At 59.1% G+C, this 10,608-nt stretch overlaps 1 protein-coding gene across 1 annotated transcript in view; it reads right to left on the bottom strand.

Moving 5' to 3' along the window:
- SPG7 (SPG7 matrix AAA peptidase subunit, paraplegin) overlaps window positions 1-10,608 on the bottom strand; it is a gene marked incomplete at its 5' end in the record, with an annotated part of 48,596 nt that overhangs the window by 17,811 nt on the left and 20,177 nt on the right. Inside the window, 4 exon segments of the mRNA XM_014589354.1 lie at window positions 1,297-1,421; window positions 8,133-8,306; window positions 8,512-8,674; window positions 8,968-9,093. Coding sequence (XP_014444840.1) covers window positions 1,297-1,421; window positions 8,133-8,306; window positions 8,512-8,674; window positions 8,968-9,093 — 588 coding nt within the window.

Below are 10,608 nucleotides of genomic sequence, written 5' to 3' on the forward strand. Positions count from 1 at the left end.
GCCGGCGGCACGGCCGGCCCCCATGGCGGCTTTCTCCCCTCCCATGAGGAACAAGGGGAGGGAAAGGGAAGGAAGCAATGGGAGCAGAAGAGAGTGAAGACACCACAGCCAGGGCTGCTTGCAAAGCCTGACTCCACACACGGCACCTCCAGACCCTGCGCCGTCACTGGGCGGCCTCTCCCCAGCAACGCTGTCGGGGGGCTGGGTGGGGGAGAAAACCCCGATGTGGGCTGGGCCCGACCTGCCGCCCTGCCAGGCTGGCTCTGCAAGCACCCAGCACACAGCGGCACCTGGTCCCAGGCTGCAGCGCAGGCCTTGACCAGAGGCCTGAGCTGGCTGACGCGATCAGGCAAGAGGCCCAGAGACACTAGGACTTCCACCCGCCACGTTGGAGCAGCTGTGCCAGCACGTGGCCAAAGCTGGCTGCTTAAGAGCTGGGATGAAGAGCCTGAGGTGTTCCATGGAGGAAGGTGCCCAGAGAAATGGGAGTCCTCCTTTCCTTCGCTGGACTTGGGTCAGAGGACACGCTGTGAAGCCCAGCTCTGGCCAGTACTCTGCACCCACCACACGCAGGATGGAGACACCGCAGGGGTGGACAAGATCAAGCAGCAGAGCAGATGGAGCGTGGGCCTGTGTCAGGAAGCCGGGCCCCACAGGGCTGGCCCCGCAGCCTGAAAACGTGCTGGGTGGGGTCAGCAGGCGTGAGGTATTGTGGGTAGGGGTGCTGGACTCCCACATGACCGACCACAGTTCAAGTCTCGGACCTGGCAGCTTGCTCTCTTATCTCTCTCCTTCTCTCATCAAATTGAATAACAACAACAAATAAAATTTTAAAAAAGAAAGCCTCATGCTGGGCGAATGTGCATGCATGCCCAAAATCCTGAGTGGAGAACGGAGAAGGAGGTGCAGCATGGCCATCCCTCAGGGGATGATTTCTCACTTTCTGGCTCTCTATCTCTCCATCTCTCTCTATCTCTCCAGCGAGTGCATTCGTCCTATAGCAAGAAAAAAAAATTTCTAAAAAGAATTAAATAAAAATTTAAAAAGCAATAAAAAATGCTGGGGCACACGTATGCCCAGATGCGGCAGGGTGGACGTGGAGGAGGCGTGCAGGCACGGCCATGTCCACGGGCTTTCTCCCTCGCCTGAGTGCACGCACTGCCCTGGCCTTAGAGACAGGAGCGGCAGAGGAGGCGGCAGTGGCCACTGGGCCAGGAGTCAGCACTGGCCCAAGGCTGTGGCAGGTCCCCCCACCTGAGGACTAGGGGCCCCCAGCCCCGCCCGCCCGGGCCTGACCTGCAGCGTGGGGAGGTCGATGAAGACGTGCCGGTCGAGCCGGCCGGGCCTTGTCAGAGCGCTGTCCAGGATGTCGGCTCGGTTCGTGGCCGCCAGGACAATGACGTGGTCTGTGGTGCCCATTCCTGAGGGACAGAGGGGGCATTGGCCTTCGCGCTGGGCCAGCATCGCTGCTCCCCACGGATTCCCACCCGAGAACACAGGAGGGGAGAGGGCCCCCGGGGGTGAGGGCGACACCCAGACTTCCTGACGGTCGTCCTTCCTGTGGCGACGGGCCCCCGGGCTCCTGCGGGGTGGGCGGACAAGGCCATCCCAGCGCCCTGGGCACCGCCCGTGGAAGGCCCTGTCTGCTGCGCCACTGCAGGCGCCAGGAGCCGGCCTCAGCCTGCACCGCTCCCCCCCGCAGTCACCTCACTGTGACCCGCTGCAGAGTCACCTGACACCTTGTTTCAGGCTCTGGGCTTTAGGCCTGGGATCTGTCCCCCAAGGAGGCAAGGTTCAGAACCAGCACCGGCCCAAGGTGTGTGAGCCCTGAGCGGCCCCCTAACCAGAACCAATGGCCATAAAGGTGTCGATGAGGCGACACAGGAGAGCGGAGTCTGGCCAGGTCGGGGCACCCAGGGCTGAGCTCCGGGTCTGCTCTGAAACAACCCGGCGGCCAGCGAGGAGAAGCGGGCAGGTGTCAAGGCCAAGGACGGCCCATCTCACACCATGTGCCGGCCAGCTGCGTCCTGTGAGATGGGACAGGCAAAGAGGTTTCCAACTTCACACCAATCGCGAGCTCTCTAAATGCAAGGTCGGTTGATGACCTCCTCGAGGATGAGCGCGGGGCTGCACGCTGGGAGAAAAGCCTGCAGAGAACGTGCCGAGGCCTGGAGCCGGGGACGCGGGAGACGCCCTGAACGGTGGGCCTCCGCGACACCTTCCCCGCACCCGTGGGACGCTCAGGCGCTCAGTGGGTGCGGCCACCTGCACAGAGAGGACGGCTGCTCTGCCACGAGGGCCACAAGGGCCCAGCACAGGGGAGTCTGGCCCAGCCACGGTGCACAGGCTTTGGGACGCTGAGAGCCCGGGGAAGGAGGCTGGGGCTCGGTCCCCAAAGCCGCCCGCACTTGGGTCCCACGACCCAGGCTGGGTGGAGGGGAGTGGCTGGGGATCCCGAGGGGAGATGCCAACTGGCACGAGCTGCCGTTGATGGTGCTTGTCTCTCAGGAAATAAACCACCCTAACCAAAGCAGGCCAGCCAAACCCTTCTGAAAGTAAGTGAGGTCAGCTCCCCTTCGCCTCACCTGCCAGACAGGGGCCCAGGGAGTGAGGGTGCTAGGAGGTCCTCAGAGCGGCCTCCCGTGCCCACTTCAGAGCCCTCCCCATGTGCAGGTGGCTGTGTCCACCCCGAGTACCCTGGGGAGTGTCACCGGCCACTTCCTGAAGGGCCGAGGCTGGGTGGTGGCTCAGAGAAGCAGCACCGAGCAGGCTGACCCCAGGGTGGCTCCAGGTACCTGCCCCAGACTTCCCCGAGGGCACAGACGTGTGTGCGCAGGGGCCCAGGGCTGGCTGGAATGCACTGACCACAGCATGAAGGAGCCTGGTGAGGTGCATGCCCGTCTGGCTCTCGTGAAAACAGCTAGAACAGGGGCTAGCGGATGGCATGGCGGCTGCGTCGCCAGACTCCCAGGTGGATGACTGTGGCTCGAGCCTGGACCCGGTGGCTTCAAACTCAGGTTGGGCATGTAAGTGCGTGCCCAAGATTCCAGTAGGAAAACAGACGAGAGGGTCTGCGGTGTGACCATGCCCCCCCGCCCCCCGGGCGGTGGTTTCTCACTTTCTGTCTCTCCGGTGAGCACACGTGAATTATATAGCAATACCTTTCTCTCTCAAAAAAAAAAAAAAATTCTGAGCATGATCTTCTAGTTCACTCCCCAAGCTGTCAAAAACGGCAAGATTCAAAAATAAAAGAGAACAGCTGGGCAGCCTTCTGTAGGGAGGGGCTCTGCCCGAGGTGGGGGTGTCAGTGCCCTTCCTCCCACGCTGGCCCCAGACCCGAGCAGCTGCTCCCGGCCCTGCATTTCTGACTGCGTCTGGGTGGAGCCACGAAGCTACGCCTCACCTCCTGCGGCAGAGACCAGCACGGCCCCGGGGCACAGCTGGTGGCAGGGCTGGTGACCCCGTGGGGTGAGCGTTGCCCGGCTGGTTCCTCAGGGTGGGGAACAGCCAGCTGGGCTCCTGGCCGTTCCTGTCCTGGGCCATCACAGGGCAGTCAAGGGATTCTGGGACCCGGATGGAGATGTCCCGGCTGCCAGGGTGGTGCCTCATGGCCTGGACAGAGCAGTCCACAGCACACACCAGGCCTCGGTGTTCATTACTTTCTTCTCGTAAACACTACTATTTGAAACGGACAACTGCACATTTAGCTCCAAGGCTGGTCTGGCTCCAGAGCCAGTCTGCTTGGCATCCCAGGTGGGGGACAGGCCTCTCTGCGAAGAGGCTCCGTGAACGGGGCTCCCCTACGACGCACAGTCAGGTCGTGTCCCGTCCTGGGTTCCAACGCAGGAGTGTGGGCTGGACATCAACCATGGGACTCTCCAGGGCAAAGCGCTCCTTCTGCCCACCCTCCGTGCTCAGGTGGCCAGAGGCGGGGCAGGCCAGCGCCCTGCAGACTGCTGGCTCGGCTGTGCCAAGACCTGATCAACAAGGCCGGCCTCTGTCCCTGCTTTGGGGCCAGCACGGTGTCCACTCGCCCTCTGCACGTCAACAAGCAGAGCCACACTGGCCCAGGGAGGCAGCAGAGGCTGGCCTCGGACAGGGTGGACGGCTGAGAGCACAACTGTCCCACACAGGGCACTGGTCTGGGGCTGGCCTGACTCCACTGTGGTTCCAGAAAGCGGGTCCCCAGGACGGAGCAGCCCCCGGGGAGGGAGCAGCTCATCTGACGGCAGTGCAGAGGTGTGGCTCGGAGCAGCAGGTCGGCCGGCACGTGCTTCCCAGTAGGCTCGAGTCCGCCCGAAAGATCCATCTTCAAAGAGACGCGGACAGAGAGCATGACCCTAACTCCTGGGGCCACTTCACATCCAGGGAGAGAGAGGCCACAGCAGAGCATGACCCTGACTCCTGGGGCTACTTCACATCCAGGCAGAGAGAGGCCACATAGAGGTCTCTGCACTGACTTTTTCGTGACCACCTGAGAGGATGGCTGGCCACCACAGAAGGCCACACAATCGCAGCAGGAAGTTACGTGGTCCGACTCCTCTGAGTCAGAGAGATTTAGACAAGGGGGGCCTGGCACGTGGCCACACAGCACCCTCATGCAAGTCGACGACACTGGTCCCCTCACTCGACAGACACTAAAACCACTCGACCTTCATCAAGGAGGCCGGCTAGTCACCTGGTGCCTTCCCAGAGACTGCGCCCTGGTGCGAGCATGCCACAGAAGCGTCCCTCTGAGTGGGACGTGCACAGTGCATTTATGCATGCATATATTTTTTGAGAGATTTTTGCTATAGGGTGCATGTGCTTGCTGGAGAGACAGAGAGAAACAAAGACACAGAAAACAAGAAATCACCTTCCGGGGGGACGGCCACATCACAATCCCTTCCCCATTCTTTTTTTTTTTTTTTTTTTGGGGGGGGGAGAGATTTTCACTGTAGGGCGCGTGCGCTCGCCAGACAGACAGAGAGAGAGACATAGAGACAGAAAGCGAGAAATCACCCCCCAGGGGGGATGGTCACGCCGCAATCCCTTCTCCTCCATTCTCCTCTCGGGATCTTGGGCACGCACGCACACGCACCCGGCGTGAGTTTTAAGCCACCGGGTCCGGGACGCGAACCGCGGTCGACTATGTGGGAGTCCAGCGACATAGCCATTACGCTAACTGCTGGTTCCCGTCCCTTCTCCATTCTTCTCTCGGGATTGTGGGCACGCACACACATGCACCTGGTGTGAGTTTTAAGCCACCAGGTGCTGATGGACAAGTGGGTGACAAATAGCCAGGAAGCAGCAGGGGTGCGGCGCAGCTCCAGACCCCACTGTCCTCGCGACCCCGGATCTACACAACCACTGCTCACCTCCCTGGCCTCAGACCTGCAGAGCTTCCTGGCTTATCAAGCACCCCGGTGCACCTGCCATCTGAGCCCACGGGAGCTCGAGGCAGACTCAGGTCAGTGGGAGGGCCGCAGGGGTGAGGGTGTCGGTGCTGCGTGCACAGGGGCATCACAGCAGCTGTGCTGCTCCTTAGTCAGCCACGCCACCCCAAGGCTCAGAGCTCGTCGCGGTGGAACTGGCCTGGAAATGCCCTGGTGGTAAGCGACGGCGTAGGACTGGAGGCCAGGGAGACTGGTGGCTCCGCGCAGCAGGCGAGGCAGCACTGGGCCCCGAACCAGAAAAGCACACCAAGTCAGGGACCGTGGACAAGGTCAGACAGCAGTAATGGGTACCGTGTGCCGGTCTGGACCAGCACACCACACTCAGGCCGCCATGGCCGCCAGGAACTCGGGAACACGCAGACTGCTTACGCAATGCCTTTAAAAAGTCTTTGCTCAAGGCCAGCAGGAGGCATGGTTGTCAAAGCACTAGACTCCTACATGACTGGCCTCGGTGAGGCCTGGACCTGGAAGCTCACTTTCTTTCTCTCTCTCTCTCTCTGGTGAGCACATATGCCCTATAGCAAATTAAGAAATAATAATAATAAATAAAATTGCAAGGAAAGGTTTTGCTCTGGTGCACGTCCACTCACTGGAGAGAGAGAACGTGAGGAAGCATCCCCGGGGGATGGCCATGCCGCAGTCCCCTCCTCCTCTTAGATTTGGGCACACATGCACATGGGCCCAGTGTGTTTCTCAAGCTGCGGGGTCCACGACTTTCACCACTCAGCCAGCCACGTGGGATCCAGCTGCCTTAAACAACATGCTACCCTCTGGCCTGCAGTGCTTTTTAAGTCCAAAGTTACTTTAAAGAGAGAGCTTCAAGTCAGCTCCATGGAGTCATGGTTAAGGGAGCTGGATGCCCAGAGCCAGCCGTGTGGGTCAAATCCCCAAGCTGCAGGTGGAGGAGTGGCCAAGGGCACTGCACTCTGACATGGCCAGCCACATTTCCAGTCCTAGACCTGGTGGCGTGTGTTCTCTCTCCGGTCAAAATTGAAAGATAAAAGTAATAAAGAAATAAGGGACCAGCAGTTGGCGTGATGGCTATGTCGCTGGACTCCCATGTAGTCGACTGTGGTTCGAGTCCCGGACCCGGTGGCTTAAACTCACACCGGGCGCGTGTGCATGCGTGCCCAAGATCCCGAGAGGAGAATGGAGGAGAAGGGATTGCGGCGTGACCATCCCCCCTGGGGGGTGATTTCTCACTTTCTGTCTCTCTGTCTCTGTCTTTCTGGTGAGTGCATGTGCCCTATAGCAAAAACCTCTTAAAAAAAAAAAGTAATAAAGAAATAAATCTTGAAAAAAAAAAAAATCCCAGACCTGGAGGCTTAAGAAAAATATAGGAGCAGGGCCTTGCAGAGGGTTAGGGTTAGGGTTCTGGACACTTCCACATGGCTCATCACAGTTTAGGTCCTGGACCTGGTGCCTTGCTTTCTCACTTTCTCTCTCTCTCTGTCCCTGTCTGGTAAAATAAAAAAGTAATAATGATAAATAAAATAATTTTTAAAAAAAAGTGAAATAAGGGCCGGCAGGTGGCGTGGTCGCTGGACTCGCACATAGCCAACCGTGGTTCGAGTCCTGGACCTGGCGGCTTGCTTTCTTCCCCCCCACCCCCGTCCCTATGCGGTCAAATAAAAATAAATGAATAAACAAACAATTCTTCAAAAGTAAAATAGAGGTTACAAGGAGCTGAGGAAGGAAGAATGGGGAGGCTTGGGGGCGGAATTTCTGTCCATGTTGCCGAGAAAGTTCTGGTTCTGGATGGCAGAGATGGCTACAGAGTGGTATGGGTGCACCTGGTGCCACCCACCACACACCTGGGGACGGCAGATTTGGGGCCCCACAGAGGCCAGGTCTAGAGCTGAGGTGGCGACACGTGGCTGACTGTGTGGCTCCAGCTCTGGGTCGAGCGCCTTGAAAACAACAGGTGAGAACCCGTGCGCCCACATCTGGAGGGCCCGGGCCCGGGGTGCTCCCCCCCACTAGGGCATGCACGTGCCCCACAGTGCATCTTCTTTAAATGGTAAAGTCCGTGTTGGCGTGTGCATCACTTTCTATGATGGTGCCCGCCAAGAAGACAAGAGGGTCTACGTCTACATCCACAAGACGGCCCACTACTGGGTCATCGTCACCAAAGAGAATGAGGCACCAAAGCTGCTCCAGACAGCGCCTCGGCGCCTGGTACGCCCCGCGTGACCCCCACTGAGACGCGCGGCACAAGCGAGTGGGCTGATGGAGGAAGGAGGCGGCCCAGCACCATCTGGCCAGTAATGTTCAGGGTTTCCTTCTTTTCACTACAGCCTTGACTTTCTTGTCTAAAGACTGTCTTCTTCTAGCCTTGACTTTCTTATCTAAAGACTGTCTTTTTCTTTTGAAGAATTTTTGAATTTTATTTATTTTATTATCAAATTTGATTAGAGAAAGAAGGAAAGTAAGAAAGTAAGCCCCAGGTCCGAGACTCGAACTGTGGTTGACCATGTGGGAGTCCAGCGCCCTAACCACCACACCACATGCTGGCCCCCAGCCTTGACTCTAACTTACAAGCCACGCCTCTGGAGCTCAGCCGGTTTCTAACTGCTGGTTGCCAGGTATCAGGCCCCTGGGTGTTAGCGTCGCCCTCCCCCGGGGGGGGGGGCTGCGTAGGCGGAAGGGAGCGCGTTGGATGCACGAGCACCTAAACGGAGGGCGACAGGCACTGACCGTCCATCTCGACCAGCAGCTGGTTGAGGGTCTGCTCCTCCTCCGTGTTGGAGAAGCCGGACGTGGTGGCGGAGCGCTTCTTGCCTACAGCGTCGATCTCGTCGATGTACACGATGCAGGGGGCCCGGGCGCGGGCTTCCTTGAACAGGCTCCGCACGCGGGCAGCGCCGAGGCCTGCAGGGACACGGAGACCAGCAGGAGGTAAGCAGGTGGCATCGCAGAGGGCAGACCCTCCGCAGGCCCAGGCCTCTCCCCGCAGACGCCAGCGGAGCACCTCCTGGGGCGCCCTCTCGAGCCACCGGCCAAGCCAGGGCGGCATCTCAGCACCTCCTGCTACGTCCGCGGGAAGCCCGCCCTCAACGTCCTGACCCACACTCACCTCCAATGACCTCCACAAACTCGGGGCCGGCCATGGCCAGGAAGGGCACCTGGGCCTCTGTGGCCACTGCCTTGGCCAGCAGTGTCTTCCCACAGCCAGGCGGGCCGAGCAGCAGCGCACCCTTTGGGACCTTGGCTCCGAGCTGCAGGAAGCGCTCCGGGCTCTAGACGGCAGCAGACAGCACACACGGCCTCAGAGACCGCGGTCGGGAAGACTTGCCGTCTCAGTCGGCAGCCACACGCGGTCGCACAGAGCTCTGTCGGCGTCAGGGACCGGCAGCTGATGGGACTCTGTGCCAGCCCCCGAGAGCCTACCGTGACGTGTCGCGGCCCAGCAGGCGCGGGTCGCCGCTGTGGTGTCCCACGGAGGGAGGTCCCCATCGGGCATAGCCTGTGACCAGCGGCCTGGCCCTGAGCCCACTCCCGGGCCCCCCTGTGGTGCAGCACATGCTCTCACCTTCAGGTAATCCACAAACTCGCGCACCTCCAGCTTGGCCTCGTGCATCCCCGCCACGTCCTTGAAGCTCACCCCTTTCCCCGTCTTGCCGTCCACAATTGTGAACCGGGCCATCCTGAGCTGATTCTGTGCAGACGGCAAAGGGCAGGAGCTGTACACAGAATCAGCCCTCCAACGGGGAACGCGGGCCACGCCTCGAGTCTGGGGCCACCCTCCCGCGGCCTGGGGGACCAGCTATGTTCTCCCCTCAGGTCACTCTTCACACATACAAGAGGTCCTGTACTACACCATCAATCAGAAAGAAGGCTGTCAAGGACCAGCAGTTAGTGTAATGGGTACATCGCTGGACTCCCATGTAGTCGACTATGGTTCGAGTCCCGAGCCCGGCGGCTTAAACTCACGCCAGGCGCATGTGCGTGCGTGCCCAAGATCCCGAGAGAATAGAGAAGGGACGCAGCGCGGCCATTCCCCCGGGGGGGGGTGATTTCTCGCTTTCTCTCTGTCTCTCTCTGTCTGTCTGGCGAGCGCACGTGCCCTATAACAAAAACCTCTCCAAAAACAAAAGGAAAGGAAAGGCGGCTGTCTAGACCCTGCCTTAAACATCTCCCGTGCAAGACAGGTGCTGTAACGCCCTTTGCATAACGATCTTGTTTCTCTGGGCCAGCAGGTGGTGTCGTGGTTAGAGTGCTGGACTCCCACAGGGCTGACTATGGATCAACCCCTGGACCTGGTGGCTTGCTTTCTCACTTTCCCCTCACAGCCCTCTCCCTCTCGTGGGTGCGTGTGCCCGATAGCGAACCAAAAAATAGTCACAGTCGGGGCTAGCAGGTGGCAGAGTGGTTACGTGGCTAGACTACCACGCGGTTGGTTGCAGTTCGAGAACTAGACCCAGTGGCTTGAAAACCACCGGGGGCTGGGAGGTGACTCCCCATGGCTGACCACGGTTCGAGTCCCAGACCTGGAGACTTGATTTCTCACTTTCCCTCTCTCCCCCTCTTTCTGGAAATATTAAAAGTAATAATGATAAATAAAGTTAAATAAAATAATTATTGGGGGGACCAGCAGTTGGAGTAATGGTTATGTTGCTGGACTCCCATGTCGTTGATCATGGTTTGAGTCCTGGACCTGGTGGCTTAAATTCACACCGGGTGCGTGTGTGTGTGTGCCCAAGATCCCAAGAGGAGAATGGAGAAGGGATTGAGGTGTGGCCATCTCCCTTGGGAGTGATTTCTCACTTTCTGGTGAGCACGTGTGCCCTATAGCAAAAACCTCCCCCCCCACCCCCCCCAAAAAATTATTGGGACCAGCAGATGGCATAATGGCTACGTCGCTGGACTCCCACGTAGTCGACTGCGGTTTGAGCCATGGACCCGGTGGCTTAAAAACTCATGCTGGGCATGTGTGCATGAATGCTCAAAATCCTGAGAGGAGAATGGAGAAGGGATTGTGGCGTGACCACCTCTGAGAGGGGTGATTTCTTTTTTTTTGGAGAGATTTTTGCTATAGGGCGCGTGCGCTCGCCAGACAGACAGAGAGAGACATAGAGACAGAAAGTGAGAAATCACCCCCCAGGGGGGATGGTCACACCGCAATCCCTTCTCCTCCATTCTCCTCTTGGGATCTTGGGCACGCACACACACA

This window comes from Tupaia chinensis, unplaced genomic scaffold (assembly GCF_000334495.1).
Source record: "Tupaia chinensis unplaced genomic scaffold, TupChi_1.0 Scaffold000355_1, whole genome shotgun sequence".
In the NCBI taxonomy this organism is placed as follows: domain Eukaryota; kingdom Metazoa; phylum Chordata; class Mammalia; order Scandentia; family Tupaiidae; genus Tupaia; species Tupaia belangeri.